The sequence below is a fragment of the Rhinopithecus roxellana genome, chromosome 17, assembly GCF_007565055.1.
Source record: "Rhinopithecus roxellana isolate Shanxi Qingling chromosome 17, ASM756505v1, whole genome shotgun sequence".
Taxonomy (NCBI): domain Eukaryota; kingdom Metazoa; phylum Chordata; class Mammalia; order Primates; family Cercopithecidae; genus Rhinopithecus; species Rhinopithecus roxellana.
In genome coordinates, this window is record NC_044565.1 from 57031386 (window position 1) to 57055809 (window position 24424).

Below are 24424 nucleotides of genomic sequence, written 5' to 3' on the forward strand. Positions count from 1 at the left end.
GCTCTTAAAAGCAATCAGTTTTATGCATTCACAAAAAGAGATGGTTTGGAATTGGAACTCATGTTTAAAAGGGAAGCAGAGCATAGTTACTTCTAGGAAGTAACTAACTTGCTTTTGATTTTACAGGCTCATAGGCAGAAGGGACTTGCCTGGTCTCAGATAAGCCTTTGGACTTGGACTTTTGGGTTAATGCTGGAATGAATTAAGATTCTGGGGAACTGTTGGGAAGGCATGACTGGTCTTGAAATGTGAAAGGGACATGAGATTTGGGAGAGGCCAGAGGCAGAATGATATGGTTAGGCTTTGTGTCTCCACCCAAATTTCATCTTGAATTATAACCCCCATAATCCCCATGTGTCAAGGGAGAGGCCAGGTGGAGGTAACTGGATCATGAGGGTGGTTTACCCCAAGCTGCTCTCATGAGATCTGATGGTTTTATAAGGGGCTCTTCCCCCTTTGCTTGGCATTTCTCTTTCCTGCCATTTTGTGAAGAAGGTGCCTTGATTCCCCCTCACCTTCCTCCATGACTGTAAGTTTCCTGAGGCCTCCCCAGCCACGCTGAACTGTGAGTCAATTAAATCTCTTTCCTTTATAAATTACTCAGCCTCGAGTGAATTTTATTTGTTTATTTTCTTTTTATTTATTTATTTATTTATTTTTGAGATGGAATTCCAGTCTTGTCACCCAGGCTAGAATGCAATGGCGCAACCTTGGCTCACTGCAACCTCTGCCTCCCAGATTCAAGCGATTCTCCTGCCTCAGCCTCCCCCTTAGTTGGGATTACAGGTGCCCACCACCATGCCCAGCTAATTTTTGTATTTTTAGTAGAGACGAGGTTTCACCATGTTGGCCAGGCTGGTCTCGAACTCCTGACCTCAAGTGATCAACCTGCCTCGGCCTCCCGAAGTGCTGTGATTACAGGAATAAGCCACTGTGCCTGGCCTGGGAAGTTCTTTATAGCAGTATGAAAATGGACAAATATAGTGGCCTTCCAATCTTACATAATCAGGAAAGGTACAGCATGGGGTAGGCAAACAGTAGGACCTTAATATAAATGATATAGTTGGAATGGAAGAGTGAGATCTAATTTCAGCACCGGCATCCCAGTTCAATGACATCCACTTAGAGACCTCAGTCAAATATATTTGATAACTCAACTGACTTTTAGGGGGAAAAAATTCAAGTTTACCATATGCATTTGGTCGAAGTAAAGCTTCACTGTGTTTCAACGTACTTAGAGTTTTAGAGGAAATTATTTAGTACTTGTGTACGCACATAGCGCTAATGAAAAGATAAGAATAAAACAAATTTGCCAAATTTCCACTTAATCACTTCAGTCCCTTAATTTATAACACATATTAATGCATGTTTCTTATTTCACATAAAACCATACCTGAGATGTAAAAAAAAAAAAACAAAATTACTAGAGTAAAGTTACATAAAATAAGCATCTGTATAAAGCAGCAGTAGCTACCAAAGAACAACAAAAAAAAAACCACGATTCCCAAAACAAAGTAACACCTTAGGTGAGCTGGTTAAAAGAATAAAGCATTCCTGTTTCTTGTCCAAATGCTGACATGAGAATAAAACTATGCCCATAACCAATACACACCCAATAGTGATGGTGTCCGGGGAGAGTCACCTGTTATGGATGGCCTTTCCACGTGTCTTGTTGTAAATAAACACTGATGGATGAAAGCCTATCTATCACCACAAACAGAAGGTTTTCACATCCTTCTAGTTCTTAGATATGATTTGGAAGGTTGAGGCAGCTAGAACTTTGACAGACACATGAAATTATTTCCTTACATAAAACGTAAGACCTGGAAATAGAGTAAGCTTTCTACAATGTGGAAGAACTATAAGAACACAGAAACCAAGCTAAACACATCTTTACTTTAACCCTTATCTTTTAGTATTCTGCTTTATTTCTTTGCCAGTTTTAACTGTGGAAATCTTAAATAGACTTTTTTTTTTTTTTTTTTTTTTTTTTTTTTTTTTTTTTTGAGGCAGAGTCTCACTCTGTTGCCCAGGCTGGAGTACAGTGGCACAATCTCGGCTCACTGCGAGCTCTGCCTCCTGGGTTCATGCTATTTTCCTGCCTCCCGAGCAGCTGGGACTACAGGCGCCCGCACCACGCCTGGCTAATTTTTTTGTATTTTTAGAAGAAACGGGTTTTCACCGTGTTAGCCAGGATGGTCTTGATTTCCTGACCTCATGATCTGCCTGCTTCAGCCTCCTAAAGTGCCAGGATTACAGGCATGAGCCACCACACCTGGCTAAACAGACTTTCTTATAGAGTGACTGCACTATCTGAGTTTGGAAAGAGTGACGGCGAGATACGAAAGGTGGGATAGAATTGAACGATTTTCTCCTAACTTACCCAGTCAAAAATAGTACATGCTTTGGGACTTTTCATTTTGGTATAAAGTAATTTACTATCAGGCAAAACAGGAAAAATATAAGTTGTATTAGAATTTGTTTGGGGTTGGGAAAGGAGGACTCTTGCCTCGATAAAATCTGAACCTTGGATTTATGCACACAGTGGATTATAAAGTCTAATCAATTTAATTATCTACTCTTAAAATGATCCAATACAAAAATTAGATAATTTCACAATGCTGATAATTAAAACTGGTCTGTCTATACAAGTACTTGGAAGGATTTTCCAGTGGCATCTGCAATACTTTTGTCTCCACAAAAGAAGACACATGTAACGTGAGGCCATGTTTACCTGCTTTCACTTGGAAATTAACAACAAAGTTACATAAAAGCTGTCTGAGGCTTATGGCAAGTAGGAATAATATGTTTCAACATTCTGTCTGTACAACTGACTACTCTCATACCTCTGGCTTAAAAAAATAGAGTGCAGTATTGCTCAAAGAATTATGTTGCCTACTTTCCTAAGTTAGGCACAGCCATCTTCCTTTTAGAAAGTCAATTAAACCAACAGTTGTCCGTTTTGCCTTTCCTACTGCTTTAGCCATTCCTAACTAAGAACTTAGTAAAATTAAGTAAATGAAAGAAGAGTTAGAGGGAGGAATCAATATTCACAATAAATATTAAACTCCACTTCCTGATGCCTGGAAAAGCAACTTGGTTGAATACAGAAAAGCCGAGGGCTGCCTGCCACTTGGAATACATTCTCGATACAAACATGATCAGTTCCTCCAAAAATTAAACACGTGTTTTGAGCATTTTAGAAAAGGCTTAACTCTGCTCATTAATAAGATGGAAATCATGAAGACTCACTCTGTAAAGAGGATGGCACTTGTCCCTGAAACATGGAGCCAATCGGGCATAGATCTGGAGGCTATAGTAATACGCTGCCAGTTGGAGAGATAATGCAGAGGGGGACTGCTTTTCAAAGCACCGGTTAGCATCTAACACCTAGGAGGGAACATGTTAGAATTAACTCAGCTGAAAGGAAATTAAGAAGATCATTATAAACCATTACATTTCTAGTCATTCCTGCAGATTTTTCATCCAAAGTTCCCATTATATCAACTCAAGCTCAAGATCAATAATAACTACATTAAAAATCATAAGGCACTACAAAGCAGATCCTATGCAATAAAAGTGGATGTAAAGATCGACATTTAAGCTAACTGTAGAACTGACTCTCTAGATACTGACCAGGATCCTTTATTACCTAAGAACTAAGAGGAGGAGACGACATGCAATAAATAATTTTACCGATAAAAATTCACAGTATACATTTTTCATTTATCATTTTTAAGTTCTTCATTGGTAAGGCAAACTTACCTGTGGTAAGGCAAGAAGATAAGCAAGAGCCAAGGTCATGTCATTTGGCAAGGCTTCACTTGCCAGTTGCAAGAGAACTGAATGCAGAAAAAGAAACATTATTTTACTGAGGTTGCATATGATAGTCATTAAGTGCCATGGTTTCAGCCCTATAAGATTTCAACAAATAGTTTGTGGCAGAGACCTTTTATGAAAGTCTGTTCAGCATCATCTAAACACAGATCACATGGAACCGTGTTAAATAGTAACCTTGCCTTAATTCAGAAAAAGCATACTGTTGGTTATTTATACATGAGGAAATTCTGTCAGGGCAGCTGCAAAGGCTAAGTGCAAAGACATGAGAGAGGCTGGTTTCCTAGAGCTGGGTCTTTCGGTTTTAAAGATGCAGACCATGCTACAAAATTGTGTATCAACGTTAGCTAATACGGAGGGTGATAATAGGAGTACTAAAGATCAGAGCAATAAAATAGCGTCAGGAGTGCAAATTTAGGGTAAATCTTTTGATTACTACAATGACGATAATATGATTTTGTTCCTTCCAAAATACCCCTCTTCATGATGCTCCACAAAAAGAAAATCAGTCTTTTGTTTTGCTTGTATATCTTAAAATATCCCAGTCATTAAAAACTTTTCTTTTTCACATAATTTTTTACACAAACCACAACTTGCCAATGTCATAGCTTTAACGTAAGAGCATGCATTGCCAGTACGGTCTGTGTTTGTACACAGTTTGTTTCAGTAAGGATGTATCCTATTCATTTAGGATCTCAGTAGCAAATACTAGGTAGTCATATGTAATCACCATATGAATTCTTTATTTTTAAAAAACACTCTCATGATTGGCACTAATGCCAATCATGGTGGGAGGGTGAGGAGGAACCTACAAATGCCTCAAGTGTCGGAGGCTGACCTAGAACTCAAAATTTCCTGTGGGTGATTCACAAAGAAAATCTGCTATGTCTTCCCCACTGTATATCTACAAAGGGAACATCAGTTCTCCAAATATTCATTTCCTACATGTTATCCAAACCTTATGAACCAAATGGACCACCAGTCAGCCTCAGCCCCTGCAAGGAATCATACAGCTTTAGAGATATTTTGTAATCAAAAGCTATTTACTTCAAGGTCTACTTCCAAATGTATTCCTTCACTCAATATCAGCAAGAACCTTCTTTGAACCAGACACTGCCTTATGAATTAGAATCTTTTCAAGAATAAAAAGACTCTAAAGAAATAATTCAAAATACTATTCAAAGGGCCCAAACCAAATTTTGTACAACCTATTATAATATCAAAGAAAACACAGCTGGGCATGGGGGTTCGTGCCTGTAATCCCAACACTTTAGGAGACCAAAGTGGGAAGATCGGTTGAGTCCAGGAGTTTGAAAACAGCCTGGACAACACCGTGAGACCCCATCTCTACAAAAAATAAAAAAAAAATAGCTGGGCAATGGTGGGATATGCCTATAGTCCCAGCTACTCAGGAGGCTGAGGTGGGAGGATCACTTGAGCCCAGGAGGTTGATGCTGCAGCGAGCTATGATTGTGCACCGCACTGCCTGGATGACAGAACAAGACTCTGTCTAAAAAAGAAAGAAAGAAGAAGGAGAAGGAGAAGGAGAAGGAGAAGGAGAAGGAGAAGGAGAAGACAGAAGAGAGAAGAGAGAAGAAGAAAGAAGAAGAAAAAGAAAGAGGAGGAGGAGGAGGAGGGGCGGGGTGGGAGGCAGGAGGATTAAGAGGAGAAGGAGAAAAAAGAAGAAGAAAAAAGAAGAGGGGGAGGGGGAAGGGGAGGGGGAAGGGGAGGGGGAGGGGGAGGGGGAGGAAGAGGAGGAGGAAGAGGAAGAGGAGGAGGAAAATTGGTAAATACACCCCAAAAGACTAACAAATGAAGAATGAAGGTGTTAAGCTATAAATTTTTGATACTAGAAAGAGAAAGCATGTAGAAACTGCTGAAAGTTCTAAACTAATTGAGAAGGATTTACTTAGATCCTAGAAATAACATACTACACAAATACACAACACACACACACACACACATACACACACACACACACATACACACACACGACTGCCTACTTGACTTAATTGCTACCTTATATATTCTATTATTTGATAGCTGCCTAACAGTCCTTCAGGATCCTTATTTTGAGAGAAAAATAATTCTATTTTATAAACTAATAATTCTTCTCTGTTAATTTTATTTCTTATAGTCATTTAAAAGGTGGACTTCAATTGCAACCTCACCTAGTTTTTTTCCCACTCCATTTTAATTTTCTTCAGATACTCCCTTCTTTAGACACAAAAGAGGCCAATTTTCAAACAAGCATATCTGAACCCACTCATGAAGCTTAGCACTGTCTCTTCAAAGGAGCCCTCAGGAGCCCTTATTTCAGGTGTGTGGTTGTTTCTCCAGGTTGGAGACCTTCTTTCTTGGAGTTGTAGTTGGAACCAATCTCAGGCCCACCTAGGAGATGAAGTCCTATTACAGTCTTCCAGTCACATCTAACTTTTTATCATAACATCAACTCAATCTTTCCCTTCATTTAATATCCATTTGCTCATTTCCAAAACACAAAGCACCCTCAAGGGATAAAAATATGTGACCACTGAAGATATTCCAAATAATATGCTACAGGCTCGAGGAAAATCCCAAAACAAAAACAACCCAACAAAAAACAGCAATGATTATATCGTTGCAATAAATGCATAATCCCCAGGAAATGTCTTTGAAGGAGAGAATTTTCATTTAGATAGGTAAGTTCCAGTAGGTTTATTTTTGAAATAGTTATATCATAGACCAGACTCACAAAATGGTCACTAACATTTTTTGAACATACATAATTGAATATAAGGCTTACAGCAGGCAAAAAAGAAAATACACAGTTAATTTTCATGAGCTCAAAGTAACGACAAAAATCACACTCATAAAGTTGTCTAAAGGGTCATCAATGTTAGTTTTAACTAAGTGGTGAAAATCATCACCCTAAAATACAGATGTTTGTTCCAAGTGAATAATATGGACATAGACTTTACTTCATAAATACAACTATTTATGAATCTTGTTGTTGTTGTTGTTGTTGTTGTTGTCGTCTTTTTTACACTGCTTTGACATGGTGGGGGCCTTGTTAATCCTGGAGAGACTTCCCCTCCCAGGTCTAGCTAGTCCCTACAGAGTAAAATAACTTGCCTGTGAGCACACATCTGACATGCAAACAAACCAATCACAGCCCATACTTTGAACCACCTCCCCTATCTTGGCTTTTCTACTCCAAGAGGCAATAATCCTCTGCTTTAATCACTCCACAGCAAGGTAACTAAACAATCAGAGACCACCCCTACATCCCAGAGCCCACCCAAATTATCCATACAATTCAATCTCCAATTTGCCCAAGCTTGCCTACCCTGCCTCGTCTATTACTTCCCATGAAACCCAGGCCCTCACCCATGCTTTCCCCTGGCTCCTTCTGCCTCTAAACCACCAGGATGCTTCCCCACCTGGGTGTGTCCTGCCTTCCATTTTTAGGGATCTGTGTATATAAACTTCTTCCTTCGTGACAATCATTTCCATATCTGTGTGTCTGACCAATATCCAAATAAAACCAAAATCCCAGGCATGTTTTAGAACAACAACTACAACAAAATCTATAAATATATAATGAATCTCTTGCCTACAAAATCAAACAGAATGATACAGCAGGAAGGAAACCACTGTCAGAACCAGAAAGTCCTGGGATCAAAGCTTAGGTCAACTGATTGACTATGTAATATTGAGTTCTAGAATTCAGAATGTTTTGGACTTTAGGAGGTTGTACTATATACATATCATGTATTACATGACACCCTAAGTATGGTGTGGGAACACCCAATAATCAAAGACATTAATATCTCTGCTGCAAAACATTTGAATACTTATATTAAGTGAGATAAGCAGACTATAAAGTAGCCTCATGTCAGTTTAGTTCAGGTTTTGATGCCAAACAAATTATAAAAATCTTTCTGGTTTTCTTTGCATTTGGGGTCTGAAGCATATTTGCTTCCAATGTAAATGAGGATTAAATGAAGTAAAGTATGCAAAGTGCAGAACATCACTCTAGCACACAGAAAGTACCCAGTAGGTTCCCTCCATCCCTCTATAAATCACAGGCTTGAGTAAACAAATTCTTTTCTTCAGTTATAACATGTTTTCATTTCCCTCTAAAAATGATTGATAAAAGGTTCTTCCAATAACAACCACAGTGCAACAAAGAGTTATTTCCATTTTATATAAATCATAATTATTAATGAATTAACGATTGCATTTAGGCATAAACACTAATTTCACCAAGAAGCAAGAGCAGACTTATATAGTCACACCTGATGAGCTGATACACATCTGTTATCTTATTTCTTGTGGCTTAGCTGCTTCTCAATGAGCACTCAGCAATCGTTTGAATTAGTTCCCCCTCACAACCTCTCTATGGAAGAAGTTAGATGTTTTCCTCAACTTACAAGAGAGGATTTAGAGTCACAGTAACTTTTTTATTTGCCTAGTGCCAATACACAAACAAATCACCACAGTGTTAGAAAAGAATTCTCCCCTTGATAACTCTCCACTCTGACAACCTCCACAGTCCCCTTTCTTTTCACTGCTAACCTTACCAATGAGTGGTCTGCCCCACTGCACCCATTACCTTGACACTCACTTTTTCCTCAAGTACCTCCATCCCTGGGTCCCAACTAATATGATCTCCAAAGGTCACCAAACCCAAGGTCTTTTCTCTCTTAAATCTCACTGTAGCACTAGGCACTCCCAGATAGGCCTGCCTTTGACTTCAAAGACACTGAGTTCTCTTGTACCTGTTCCTCAGATGATCTTCCTCTATGTGGGTCACCAGATCTTCATCCTTGATCATTCAATGTGAGTAATCAGTTAGGTCAGTTCAACACTGTCTCTTTTTTTTTTTTTTTTTTTTTTAATTATACTTTAAGTTCTAGGGTACATGTGCATAACGTGCAGGTTTGTTACATATGTATACAACACTGTCTCTTAATCCCACCTTACATCCCCAACTAGAGAATTCCACTACATTCTTTTTTTTTCTTTCCTTTTTAAAAAGATGGGGTCTCAGTCTATTGCCCAGGCTGCAGTGGAATGGGACAATCTTGGCTCATTAAAGCCTCAAAATCTGGGCTCAAGCGAACCTCCTACCTCAGCCTCCCACGTAGCTAGAATGACAGGCATGTGCCACCACACCAGACTATTTCTTTAAAATTTTTTTGTAGAGACAAAAAAAATGTTCATGTTGCCGAAGCTGGTCTTCAACTGATGGCCTCAAGTGATCCTCCTGCCTCAAATTCTCAAAGTGCTGGGATTACGGGCATGAGCTACCATGCCCAGTCTCAATTCTATTCTTAAATTCAACTGGTACCCTGGTCTATTTTCCCACTATTCAGGTTTGAACCATCCCACAAGAACGGCCTTATCAACTCCTTGTTGGACACTGCCATTCAAATGCTACCTCAAATTAATCATTCTTTACCCAGTATCTTTCATATTTCTAAAATAGTACCTTATTTTCCCAATAAACTGAACTTAACACCACAGAGTCATCTTGGACTTCATCCTCTCCTCCGCTGCCAGCACTTGGTTCCTCATCAAATCCAAATGAGTAATTTTGAAAGAACTCTTTAACACATACTTTCTATTTTCACTGCCACAAACTCTAGGCTTTAATTGTTGAAAAATTAGACCCTTTCAACAGCCCCCCAAAGCTGTTCTACCTGATGCCATCAGTCTTTCTCCTTCCAGCACTTTCTTTTTTTTTTTTTTGAGACGGAGTCTTGCTCTGCCGCCCAGGCTGGAGTGCAGTAGCCGGATCTCAGCTCACTGCAAGCTCCGCCTCCCGGGGTCACGCCATTCTCCTGTCTTAGCCTCCCGAGTAGCTGGGACTACAGGCGCCCGCCACCGCGCCCGGCTAGTTCTTTGTATTTTTTAGTAGAGACGGGGTTTCACCGTATTAGCCAGGATGGTCTCGATCTCCTGACCTCGTGATCCGCCCGTCTCGGCCTCCCAAAGTGCTGGGATTACAGGCTTGAGCCACCGCACCCCGCCAGCACTTTCTTAAAATAGCAGTTTCATATTAATTTTACTCAAGCACTGAGTAATTTGTGTCATTCTCTAGCTTAGAGAAAGAATCTTCCTTAGTTTCCCATTCCCTAAAAAACGAAAGTTAACATTTCCTATCGACCATTTAAAGTCTCCATAAATATGGGCCAACCTTAATCTGTGGTTTTAATTTGCCATTAAATCCACCCTGTATGTCAACCAAATCAGTCTGTTATCCAAACTCTCTGCCTGTGCTCATGCCATTGCTTTGTATAACAAAAATAATATAATTGATCTAAAACACAAATACCTATAATTTAAAAAATATATGCTCTGAGTGAGTCAAACATGAAATAGGTGTTTTACATTACTTAGCTCTAAGTGTCTCAAAAATCCTGCAAGGAGATAGTATTGTTTTTACACAGGCTTGGAAGCTTATGTATCTCTGCCAAACTCAGAAAGGCAGTTCATCTGTAAAGACAGGAAACAGAAGATCCAAAATAAGATCAGTATCTTTCTCAATCAGTACCTATCCGGCTATTGACAAGGTTACGCTATGACAAACAATTAACATACGCCATTTTAAGAATGTGAATGAAGATATTCTTAGGATAAATTACTATAAGTAGAGCTACTAGGTCGAACAATACACACAACTGCAATTTTCATTGCTACTGCCATGTGGTTTTCAAATTCTCACTTTGAGCATCTCCTCATTTCAGCATCTCCTCCAGAAATGCTGCTGAGCTTGCACAGCTCACTCACCCAAACATCCATGAGGTCTAACTCCCTAGGGACTTCTTCACATCTATTTCAACCACCACAGCCAGCTGCAGAATGAGCAAAATTCTCTCGACCAGTTAAAGACTTCATTCATGAGTTGACTCCTCAGAATTAATCCTAAGCAAAAGGCTCTCTGGCTTTCTATTACCCTTTCTGGGAAACTATGACTCAGATTTTAACCACACGTCACCTGGTGAACTCCAGTGAAATCCACAATAGTAATTCTATTTAAATTCTTCAGTGATTGGGTTATATTATCCAGACAACCCTCCTACAGATTAAAACTGTAAACTCAAGTATTAAAAGGCCAGGCCTGGTGGCTCATTCTTGGTGGCTCATTCCTGTAATCCCAGCACTTTGGGAGGCCGAGGTGGGTGGATCACTTGAAGCCAGGAGTTCGAGACCAGCCTGGCCAAGCCAAGATGGTGAAACCCCATCACTATTAAAAATACAAAAAAACCCTATCTGGACATGATGGCATGCACCTGTAGTTCCAGCTACTCGGGAGGGTGAGGCATGAGATTTGCTTGAACCTGGGAGGCAGAGACTGCAGTGCGCCAAGATTACACCACTGCACTCCAGCCCGCGCAACAAAGACAGACTCCAACACAAAACAAACAAACAACAACAACAACAACAACAACCAAGTATTAAAAGTCATTGGATAGGTACCTAAAGCAAATAGAAACTGGAAGATGGCTGCCATTTGAAAGAATGAATGGTGAGTTTCCCATCTTTACAGCTTCAATCCTGAGGGCAAGTTACTGCCCGTGACATGTTGGGCAGGCAAAACTCAGATAGAAAACCTGCAGTCTTGAAAAACTACAGCCCAGAAAATCCACAACAGCTGAAAGTAAGAGATTCTGGTGGTCCCTTATAAAACTAAATAAACCCATAATATTTGACACAGCAATTCTACCATTAAAATTTACCCAAGAGAAATGAAGACACATGTCCACAAAAACACTTGTATGAGAGTTCACAGCAGCTTTTTAAAAAACGACACCATAAGCTGAAAGACCTCAGGTATCCTTTAACAGGAGTGTGGATGAACAGTTTTACATGCGTACAATGAACTATTACTCAATACTTTAAAACAAAAACACAAACCTACTGATGGATGCAACATAGATGAATCTCAAAAACTTTCGCTTTAAGTGCTATACAAAATAATACTTTTTTGCATTTGAGTGCATTTAATGAATTCTAGAACAATCAAAACTAATCTACAGTGGGGGAAAAATCAGAGCATGGGGTACCTTGTAGGAAGTGTGGGTTGGGCGTGTGCTGGGAAGAGGATGAGACTTTCTAGGGTGGCAGTAAGGTTCTGCATCTTGACAGGAGTGAGAGTTACACAGGTGCTGCACTTGTCAGAATCTCTACAATCATACAACTAAGATTTTTGTAATTCACTGTAAATTTTAAAACATACAAAGGTAAAAAATACTCTAGTTAAAGATATGCAGTGTAGTGTCAAGAGGTGAAGTTTACTGATGTCTGTGATTTACTTTGAAATGCATCAAAAAAGAAGTTGGGTTTGGTTGATGAATACAGGGGTGGAGAAATATAGGTACAGTAAATGTGGCAATATTAATTGGAGGGTACATGGGAGTGTACGGGAGTGAACGGAGAATGAACAGGAGTGAACGAGAGTTCACTGTAGAATTATTTCAACTTTACTGTGAATTTTAAATTTTGTCAACAAAAATGCTGGGGAAGAAAAGAGAAAAAAATCCTCCCTGAAAACCGTGTCAAATGCTTAAGCTCCCTGTCCGTTACTTATTCCCCAAAGGGGGTTTCCTAGAAGACGCTTCTGGACAAGTTATATATGCCTGGTCTCCAGCACTGCACTCGGTCAGCTGAGTTTCTGGCCACACTAAACCCATGGCCTCCCAGCTGCTTCAAGACTGGAAGAATCCCAAGCATCAAGTATACCGCTCTCCATATGACTTGAGATGGAAAGCAAAGGAATCTCTCTTCTTGAATCCCTAACACAATTGTTGTTGAAGTTATCTCATGAACTTTTTTCTCCCATACAATAATTCCAGGCATTAATCTCTATAACCCAAGTGCCTAGCCCAGGGCTCTCTTAACTAACATTAATTGTAGGGAACTGATGGGGACAGTGGAGAACATGAGTCTCCACTCTACCCCTGGGCATCAAAACTGTCTCAGCAGCCCTCACCCAGACTCAGAGATTCTAACGAAGTGGAAATCAAAACCCATATTGGAAGCTTCTTAGACTTGGACTCCACAAACCATATGAAGCAATATTTGACAAAATATTTAGAGAAGATGGTAAGTAAGTTTTGCTGGGATGCACAACATGCAATATTGGCTAGAGACTGAATTACAGGGACTTTGCCATTAAACATAAATAAATAAATAAATAAATAAATAAATAAATAATAAATAAATAAAACCTGCTCTACATTTAGCAGTGTGCATGAATTTAACTTGTAATGTCAGTTCTCAAACCTTGAATATAACGCATTGTCTGAGCAAGTTATGTGGCCAAAATCAGATGAACTCTATGCTTAACTCTCCATTCCAAGATGGCCGAATAGGAACAGCTCTGCTCTGCAGCTCCCAGTGTGATGGACGCAGAAGACAGGTGATTTCTGCATTTCCAACTGAGGTACCTGCTTCATCTCACTGGGACTGGTTGGACAGTGGGTGCAGCCCACGGAGGGTGGGATGAAGCAGGGCGGGGCGTCGCCTCACCTGGGAAGTGCAGGGGTGATGGGATTTCCCTTTCCTAGCCAAGGGAAGCCATGACAGATTGTACCTGAAAAAAAAAACGGGACACTCCTGCCGAAAATACTGCGCTTTTCCCAAGGTCACAGCGACCGGCAGACAAGGAGATTCTCTTACCTGACTGGCTGTGGCAGGTCCCATGCCCATGGACCCTTGCTCACTGCTAGCACAGCAGTCTGAGATTGAAATGCCAGGTGGCAGCCTGGCTGAGGGAGGGGCGTCCACCATTGTTGAGGCTTGAGTAGGTAAATAAAGTGGCCCAGAAGCTCGAACTGGGAGGAGCCCCCCACAGCTCAGCAAGGATTACTGCCTCTATAGACTCCACCTCTGTGGGCAGAGTATAGCTGAACAAAAGGCAGCAGACAACTTCTACAGACTTTAATATACCTGTCTGACAGCTTTGAAGAAAGCAGTGGTTCTCCCAGCACAGTGTTTGAGCTCTGAGAATGGATAGACTGCCTCCTCAAGTGGGTCCCTGATCCCGTGTAGCCTAACTGGGAGACACCTCCCAGTAGGGGCCAACAGACACTTCATACAGGCAGGTGCCCCTCTGGGATGAAGCTTCCAGAGGAAGGATCAGGCAGTAATATTTGCTGTTCTGCATTATTTGCTGTTCTGTAGCCTCTGTTGGTGACACCCAGGCAAAGAGGGTCTGGAGTGGACCTCCAGAAAACTCCAACATACCTGCAGCTGAGGGACCTGACTCTTAGAAGGAAAATTAACAAACAGAAAGGAATAGCATGAACATCAACAAAAAGGACATCCACACCAAAATCCCATCTGTAGGTCACCAACATCAAAGACCAAAAGTAGATAAAACCACAAAGATGGGGAGAAACCAGAGCAGAAAAGCTGAAAATTCTAAAAACCAGAGCACTGCTGCTACTCCAAAGGAACGCAGCTCCTTGCCAGCAATGGAACAAAGCTGGATGGAGAATGACTCTGACAAGTGGACAGAAGTAGGCTTCAGAAGGTTGGTAATAACAAACTTCTCCGAACTAAAGGAGCATGTTCTAACCCATCGCAAGGAAGCTAAAAACCTTGAAAAAAGGTTAGACGAATGTCTAACTAGAATGAACAGTGTAGAGAAGACCTTAAATGACCTGATGGAGCTGAAAACCATGGCACAAGAACTTCATCATGCATACACAAGCTTCAATAGCCAATTCGAACAAGTGGAAGACTATCAGTGACTGAAGATCAAATTAATGAAATAAAGCAAGAAGACCAGGTTAGAGAAAAGAGTAAAAAGAAACAAATAAAGCCTACAAGAAATATGGGACTATGTGAAAAGACCAAATCTAAGTTTGATTGGTGTACCTGAAAGTGATGGGGAGAATGGAACCAAATGGGAAAACACTCTTCAGGATATTATCCAGGAGAACTTCCCCAACCTAGCAAGGCAGGCCAACATTCAAATTCAGGAAATGCACAGAACACCACAAAGATACTCCTCAAGAAAAGCAACCCCAAGACAAATAACTGTCAGTTTCACCAAGGTTGAAATAGGCTCAAAATAAAGGGATGGAGGAAGAGCTACCAAGCAAATGGAAAGCAAAACAAAAAAGCAGGGGTTGCAATCCTAGTCTCTGACAAAACAGACTTTAAACCAACAAAGATCAAGAGACAGAGAAGGCCATTACATAATGATCAATTCAACAAGAAGAGCTAAGTATCCTAAATATATATGCGCCCAATACAGGAGCACCCAGATTCATAAAACAAGGCCTAAAAGACCTACAAAGAGACTTAGACTCCCACACAATAATAATGGGAGACTTGAACACCCCACTGTCAATACTAGAGCAGTGAGACAAAAGGTTAACAAGGATATCCAGGACTTGAACTCAGCCCTGGACCAAGCAGACCTAATAGACATCTACAGAACTGTCCACCCCAAATCAACAGAACATACATTCTTCTCAGCACCACATCCAACATATTCTAAAATTGACCACATAATTGGAAGTAAAACACTCCTTAGCAAATGTAAAAGAACAGAAATCACAACAAACTGTCTCTCAGACCACAGTGCAATCAAATTAGAACTCAGGATTAAGAAACTCATTCAAAACCACTCAACTACATGCAAACTGAACAACCTGCTCCTGAATGACTACTGGGTACATAACGAATTGAAGGCAGAAATAAGTTCTTTGAAACCAATGAGAACAAAGACACAAGTTACCAGAATCTCTGGGACGCATTTAAAGCAGTGTGTAGAGGGAAATTTATAGCACTAAATGCCCACAAGAGAAAGTAGGAAAGATTTAAAATCGACACCTAACATCACAATTAAAAGAACTAGAGAAGCAAAAGCAAACAAATGCAAAAGCTAGCAGAAGGCAAGAAATAACTAAGATCAGAGCAAAACTGAAGGAGAGACACAAAAAACCCTTCAAAAAATCAATGAATCCAGGAGTTGGTTTTTTGAAAAGATCAACAAAATTGATAGACTGCTAGCAAGACTAATAAAGAAGAAAAGAGAGAAGAATCAAATAGACACAATAAAAAATGATAAAGGGGATATCACCGCTGACCCCACAGAAATAAACAACCATCAGAGAATACAATAAACACCTCTACACAAATAAACTAGAAAATCTAGAAGAAATGGATAAATTCCTAGACACATACACCCTCCCAAGACTAAACCTGGAAGAAGTTGAATTTCTGAATAGACCAAAAACAGGCTCTGAAATTGAGGCAATAATTAACAGCCTACCAACCAAAAAAAATCCAGGACCAGACAGATTCATAGCCGAATTCTACCAGAGGTACAAAGAGGAGCTGGTACTATTTCTTCTGAAACTATTCCAATCAATAGAAAAAGAGGGAATTCTCCCTAACTCATTTTATGAGGCCAGTATCATCCTGGTACCAAAGCCTGGCAGAGACACAACAAAAAAAGAGAATTTTACACCAATATCCCTGATGAACATCGATGTGAAAATCTCAGTAAAATAATAGCAAACCGAATCCAGCAGCATATCAAAAAGCTTATCCATCACGATCAAGTGAGCTTCATCCCTGGGATGCAAGGCTGGTTCAACACACGCAAATCAATAAACATAATTCATCACATAAACGGAACCAATGACAAAAACCACATGATTGTCTCAATAGATGCAGAAAAGAACTTCAACAAAATTCAACAGTCCTTCATGCTAAAAACTCTCAATAAACTAGGTACTGATGGAATGTGTCTCCAAATAATAAGAGCTATTTATGACAAACCCACAGTCAATATCATAATGAGTGTGCAAAAACTGGAAGCATTCCCTTTGAAAACTGGCACAAGACAAGGATGCCATCTCTCACCACTCCTATTCAATATAGCGTTGGAAGTTCTGGCCAGGGCAATCAGGCAAGAGAAAGAAACAAAGGGTATTCAATTAGGAAAAGAGGAAGTGAAACTGTCTCTGTTTTTGGATGACATGATTGTATATTTAGAAAACCCAATCGTCTCAGCCCAAAATCTCCTTAAGCTGATAAGCAACTTCAGCAAAGTCTCAGTATACAAAATTAATGTGCAAAAATCACAAGCATTCCTATACACCAATAACAGACACACAGACAGCCAAATCATGAGTGAACTCCCATTCACAATTGCTACAAAGAGAATAAAATACCTAGGAATCCAGCTTACAAGAGATGTGAAGGACCTCTTCAAAGAGAACTATAAACCACTGCTCAAGGAAATAAGAGAGGACACAATCAAATGGAAAAACATTCCATGCTCATGAATAGGAAGAATCAGTATTGTGAAAATGGTCATACTGCCCAAAGTAATTTATAGATTCAATGCTATCCCCATCAAGCTACCATTGATTTTCTTCACAGAATTGGAAAAAAAACTACTTTAAAGTTCATATGAACCAAAAACAAGCCTGCATAGCCAAGACAATCCTAAGCAAAAAGAACAAAGCTGGAGGCATCATGCTACCTGACTTCAACCTACACGGTTACAGTAACCAAAAGAGCATGGTACTGGTACCAAAACAGATATATAGAACAATGGAACAGAACAGAGCCCTCAGAAATAACACCACACATCTACAACCATCTGATCTTTGACAAACTTGACAAAAACAAGAAATGGGGAAAGGATTCCCTATTTAACAAATGGTGCTTGGAAAACTGGCCAGCCATATGTAGAAAGCTGAAACTGGATCCCTTCCTTACACCTTATACAAAAATTAATTCAAGATGGATTAGAGACTTAAATGTTAGACCTAAAACCATAAAAACCCTAGAAGAAAACCTAGGTAGTACCATTCAGGACATAGGCATGGGCAAGGACTTCATGTCTAAAATACCAAAAGCAATGGCAGCAAAAGCCAAAATAGACAAATGGGATCTAATTAAACTAAAGAGCTTCCACACGGCAAAGAAACTACCATCGGAATGAACAGGCAACCTATAGAATGGGAGAAAATTTTTGCAATCTACCCTTCTGACAAAGGGCTAATATCCAGAATCTACAAAGAACTTAAACAAATATACAAGAAAAAAAGCAAACAACCCCATCAAAAAGTGGGTAAAGGATATGAGTAGACACTTCTCAGAACAAGACATCTATGCAGCCAACAGACACATGGAAAAATGCTCATCATCACTGGCCATCAGAGAAATGCAAATCAAAACCACAATGAGATACCATCTCACACCAATTAGAACGGCGATCATTAAAAAGTCAGGAAAGAACAGATGTTGGAGAGGATGTGGAGAAATACGAACAGTTTTACACTGTTGGTGGGAGTGTGAATTAGTACAACCATTGTGAAAGACAGTGTGGCGATTCCTCAAGAATCTCGAACTAGAAATACCATTTGACCCAGAGATCCCATTACTGGGTATATACCCCAAGGATTATAAATCATGCTACTATAAAGACATATGCACACATATGTTTATTGCAGCACTATTGACAATAGCAAAGACTTGGAACCAACCCAAATGTCCATCAATGACAGACTGGATTAAGAAAATGTGACACAAGGCCGGGTGCGGTGGCTCACACCTGTAATCCTAGCACTTTGGGAGGCCAAGGCGGGCGGATCACAAGGTCAGGAGATCAAGACCATCCTGGCTAACACGGTGAAACCCCGTCTCTACTAAAAAAAATACAAAAATTGGCTGGGCGTGGTGGCAGGCACCTGTAGTCCCCGCTACTCGGGAGGCTGAGGCAGGAGAATGGCGTGATCCCGGGAGGCGGAGCTTGCAGTGAGCCAACTTTGCGCCACTGCACTCCAGCCTGGGTGACGGAGTAAGACTCTGTCTCAAAGAAAATGTGACACATATATACCATGGAATACTATGCAGTCATAAAAAAGGACGAGTTCATGTCCTTTGCAGGGACATGGATGAAGCTGGAAGCCATCATTCTCAGCAAACTATCACAAGGACAGAAAACCAAACCCGTATGTTCTCTCTCATAGGTGGGAACTGAACAATGAGAACACTTGGACACAGGGCGGGGAACATCACACATCAGGACCTGTCAGGGGGTCAGGGGCTGGGGGAGGGATAGCATTAGGAGGAATAACTATTGTAAATGACGAGTTGATGATGGGTGCAGCAAACCAACATGGCACATGTATACCTATGTATCAAATCTGCACATTGTGTACATGTACCCTAGAACTTAAAGTATAATAAAATAAAATAAAAATAAAATAAAACTGCTTAAGCCTTCAAGGGCTAATTATGTGCACAGTAAGTGCCTCTGGAAAGCACTCTGATAAATTTAATTCCAGAATGAAACTCACAGAGGAAAGTTGCCCTTATTATTGATTTTGAAATCATTAGCCATTAAATCATTCATTTAGCTAAATAAATAATGACCAATTTTCTTTAGTCTCCATAAAAATCTTTTCATCAACTTTATTAAAAAGTTCTAAAAAGTCAGATTATGTTAGGAAGTTTAATTTGTATTATGACCTACTTCTAAACTAAAGTCAAGAATTACTTTTTTACCACAATTTTTAATCTGTGTCATTTATAACCTACATCACTCTTCAATTCTGCTGAGTTTCTGACAAATATTTGATACTATAAAATAGCCAAAGGTAACTGTTCCAGATATATTGGCATTATCAAAATATACAAAATGTGATAGGGAATATGAAAACGCTTCATAAATTATAAGCCCAAATGTAAATAAAAGAGATTATTATTATTAAAATCACCTCTATATTTAACATTGATGGTATAGTAATACGTTTTCTTAATATAAAAAGTAAGTGCTCTGAAATGGTTTTATCGTTCAATGATATTTGAAATTTTTAACTCCTTAATAGACTTAGATTCTTTCTCTGGTAAAATATTAAAATCTGATTGTCAGAAAATATAATCTCAAGAAACACTAGGGCAGAGAAAAAATCACTGCAGGCCCTTAAAATCCCATAGACATGACTAGGAACAGTACACACACTAGGATGCAGACACACTAAGAGCATACGCTCAGTTCACTGGCCCAATGACTCCAATAGACATGCTGTACTTTCATCATGGTGAGGAGACATTCATTGTGCACCTACCACATAGAAAATCCTCACAGCTGTGAGGATAAAAGAGTGAGAAGTAGGTGTGCTACTCAGAGTTTGAACCTTAAGTTGAAGAGACCACACATAGCCATAAAAGACATAGGGAGCTTTCTCTGTGCTGCCTGGTGAGAAGCTCAGAGAGTTAAATCTCAGTATGAAGAATGGACACACGAGGCTGGGGAGAATCTAATATCTGACGTGAAACTTTCCAAATAGTCTTGACTATGGTTTCACAACTGAATCCCCTGAGGTTCTCTAGAAAACACTTGATGTATGAGTCAGGTGCGGTCTGGGAGGCTGAGATGGGAGGACTGCCTGAGCCCAGGAGTTTGAGACCAGCCTGAGCAACATGAGGAGACTTGGTCTCTACATTAACAACAACAAACATTAGCTTGGCATGGTGGTGCGCACCTGCAGTTTCAGCTACTCAGGAGGCAGTGGTGGGAGGGTCACTTGTGCACAAGAGGTTGAGACTGCAGTGAGCCACAATCATGCCACTGCACTCCAGCCTGGGCTACAGGGCAAGACCCTGTCTCAAAACAAACAAACAAACAAACCAAACCAAAACAAAACAAAAAACCAAAAAAACCTGGCCCAATTCCAGAGTTTCTGGGGGAAAAAAAAAAAATCACCTAAAATGGATTCTAGGGCCACAGTATTTCTTAAAAATTTCCTGCCAGGTGTAGTGGCTCAAGCCTGTAATCCCAGCACTTTGGGAGGCCGAGGCGGGCGGATCATGAGGTCAGGAGATCGAGACCATCCTGGTTAACACGGTGAAACCCCATCTCTACTAAAAATACAAAAAAATTAGCTGGGCATGGTGGTGGGCGCCTGTAGTCCCAGCTACTCGGGAGGCTGAGGCAGGAGAATGGCGTGAACCCGGGAGGCGGAGCTTGCAGTGAGCGGAGATCGCTGCCACTGCATTCCGGCCTGGGGGACAGAGCAAGACTCCGTCTCAAAAAAAAAAAAAAAAAAAAAATTCCTAAGAGATTCTAAAGTGTAACCAGGAAGGAGAACTACAGAGGTAAGTTTGAAAAAATTGTGAAATCCGAATTGGATCGACTACAGGGCAAGGTGGTAGCGAGGGCAATCATGCAGGTCAGGGGACCAGTCTGAGCGAAGGCACACATGTGGGAGCCCATCAGGGTGCCACTGGAGAGCAACAGCCCAGGACAGAACATTCAGGCTGTTATGCCCATTTTATAGATAAGAAAAGGGAAGCACAGAAGAATGGAATGGTATTCTTCTGCTTGAAATCCCTATAGCTTTTGATAGAGGGTTCCTTCAAAATGTTTAAATTCACTCACAAAGCCTTGCATTTCTTCTCAGCCTACTAAGGCTTCATCTCTCCACTGGCTGGCCACACACACCCTTCCTCTCCAGGTATTGGAATAGCTTACAAATCCCTGAAAAATCGTAAAGTTTTAAATCTTCTTTGCCTCTATGAATTTTATTCCATCTTCCTAAAATATCCCATTTCTTCTTGCCCCAAACCCACCTCTCTATCCATTTCCTCCCTTATTCATCCTTCCAAGTCCAAGTCAAATATCGGCTGCTTCAGAAAGCCTCTTCACAACACCTTCTCCCTCAGCTGCCACCTCTACCATCCCAATGCCTCTGGGTTTGCCTGTCATAGCGCCTATCACACACACATCTGTCTGTCTCCCCAACTCTTTTACAAGCCCGTTGAAGACAGGGACAATGTCTCCAACTTTATATTGTAAGTTCCTAGGACAGGGCCTAGCACACACGTGGCTCGAGGACCTCTCCTCCAGTGAATAATGTCCACACGGTTAGAAAGGAAACTGGAAGAGATCCCTGATCATCTTCAAGTATGTTTCCCCCACTCCATAAAGCTCCACAAGAAAACCTCACTATTTGCTTTACTTCTCAAGATCATTTTGATGACTCATCATTTAGTTATCAACTACCATAAAGACGGCTGAGCACTGAAAGGATTCTATGAAAAGAGGAGGCCGACTAACCCAGAAATATGCACCTCCCAAGGGCCTCATTGCTTACACACTCAACATTTCTCCAAAAACAGCACTCGAAAAGATCAGCAGCCTTAATACACTGAGCAATCAGTTTAAGCGGGTCTACTCCAAGAAAGCAGCCATCTTTAAGACCTTTAACCATGTGCTTCCATTATTTTGCCTTTTTGTAAACCACCTCTTTTACATGAGATGTATTCAAATTCACATACATGTAAAAGCATACCTCAGAGATACTGTGAGTTTTGTTCCAGACTACTGCAATGAAGTGAATATTGCAATAAATTGTATCACACAAATTATTTGGTTTCTCAGTGCATATCAAAGTTGCGTTTACACTATACTGTAGTCTAATCAGCAGGCGATAACATTATGGCTAGAAAATCATGCATACACCTTAATTGAAAAATACTTCATTGCTAAAAAATGCTAATCATCATCTGAGCACTGAGTAAGTCCTAATCTTTTTGCAGTTGAAGAGTCTCAATGTTGATGGCTGCTGACTGATCAGGAGTGTGGTTGCTGAGGGTTGTGGTGACTGTGGCAATTTCTCAAAATGAACCAACCTCTGCTAGCTTCATACTTTTCTTCTGTAGCTTCAGTACCTTTCTCAGGCTTCACAGAATTAAAGGCAGTAAAGGGCACCTGTTCTGGATTACACGTTGGCTTAAGGGAATGTTGTGGCTGGTCTGATCTTCTATCCAGGCCACTAAAACTCTCTCCACATCAGCAATAAGGTTGTTTTGCGTTCTTATAATCTGTGTGTTCACTGGAGCAGCACTTTTAACTTCCTTCAAGAACTTTTCCCCTGCATTCACAACTTGGCTAACTATTTGGTGCAAGATGCCTAGCTTTCAGTCTTTCTCAACTTTCAACACAGCTTCCTCACTAAGCTTCATCATTTTTAGCTTTTAATTTAGAGACGTGCAACTCTTCCTTTCACTTGAACATTTATAGGCCATTATAGGTTATTAACTTGCCTCATTTCAATACTGTTGTGACTCAGAGAACAGAGAGACCCGAGAAGAGGGAGAGAGATGGAAAATGGCTGGTCAGTGGAGCAGTCAAAACACACACATTTATCAATTAAGTTTACATCTTATACTGGTGCAGTTCATGGTGCACTAAAACAATTACAAGAGTAACATCAAAGATCAGTAATCACAAATCACTGTAACAGATACAATAATCATGAAAAAGTTTGAAATACTGTGAGAATTATCAAAATGTGACACAGACATGAAATGAGCATACAGTGTTGAAAAAATGGTTCTGATAGACTTACTTGACATAGCATTCCCATCAACTTTCAACTTTTAAAAAAGTACTGTATCTGCGAAGTGCAATACAGCACAGAACAATAAAATAAGGTATGCTCACACTTAACAGACTAAATAATAAAAATATCGTATAAACCAATGTTTGCGAATGTTCTGGTTATTACTTCAGTCCATTATTATGCCAAATAACAGGTCCGCATCCAACCTAGTACTTTCTTAAGGTCTCGGATTCTATCTGTACAAACTACCTTGATAATCAATCATATTGAATCCATGGGCCAACTGATGTAAGACAATAAAAAGAAAAGAAAAGCAAGAAGTAATAAAGAATAATTAAACAGGGAAAGAGAAACATGACTATACTTTTCATATATACTCAATTTCAACTGTAAGATGTGCCATAAATTTAATAATAGCTTTTCGGAGAAGAAAAGAAACATAAATATATCCATAACTGTGATACATGCCCTGATAACAGAAGGACAGATAGAAAAACATGCATCTCAGAATCGAAGAAATATGGTAAACGTAGTAAAAACCTCTAGTGTTCAAGGGACCTGCACAGTGGATAGGGAAGTGGTATTTGCCTCTCCTCGCCCCAGCAGCATGTGAGTAGTGATAGAAAAAAAATCTAAAAATAAACTATAGTATCAGCTTTTGGGGGGAATTAGCAGTTCTGTTCCCTGTATGCATTTTTCCGAATTTTACTTTATATAGCAAAGTGCTCAGTTAACAGACAGCACTGCCCAGGCTTATTGGCAATAAGAGGTGGCCAGTAATACAATAAAAAGTACTAATAAGTAATAAAATAATAAGTGCAAGTTGTGGATAGGACTTTCTCAAGAAAACTGTTTTTCCGTCACCCTTTTCCTCCTCACTGATATCTGAAATATAGACAAGAGAGCTGAAGTTCCAGCAGCCTTTGAATTATGAGATATTCTCTAAGGATGGCAGAGCAGAGAGCGGGGGAACTGAAAAGACACAGTCAAAGAAACTATCCTAGAACCTTAAAAAGAAGGAGGCTAAAGGGAAAAAAGGTATAAATTGTAAGCTGTCTTTGGTAAACCTGCATGCATTTAATTCTTTTCAAAAATTTCCACATGGACAGATATTCCACCAAGCAGAAAATTCTGAAGATCAAATACGATCTACATTCTATTAAGCATAAAATCAGGAAATACATTTTATTGAGCATTTTTTCCATTCACTATGA

General features: G+C 40.0%; 1 protein-coding gene across 2 annotated transcripts in view; it reads right to left on the minus strand.

Moving 5' to 3' along the window:
• Positions 1 to 24424, minus strand: part of NBAS (NBAS subunit of NRZ tethering complex) — a 459930-nt gene that overhangs the window by 197462 nt on the left and 238044 nt on the right. For both annotated transcript variants that reach the window (XM_030921163.1, XM_010354668.2), the window contains exons 39-40: positions 3766 to 3842; positions 3253 to 3390 (exon numbers count right to left, since the gene is read on the minus strand). In XM_030921163.1, coding sequence (XP_030777023.1) covers positions 3253 to 3390; positions 3766 to 3842 — 215 coding nt within the window. The remainder of the gene's footprint in view (positions 1 to 3252; positions 3391 to 3765; positions 3843 to 24424) is intronic.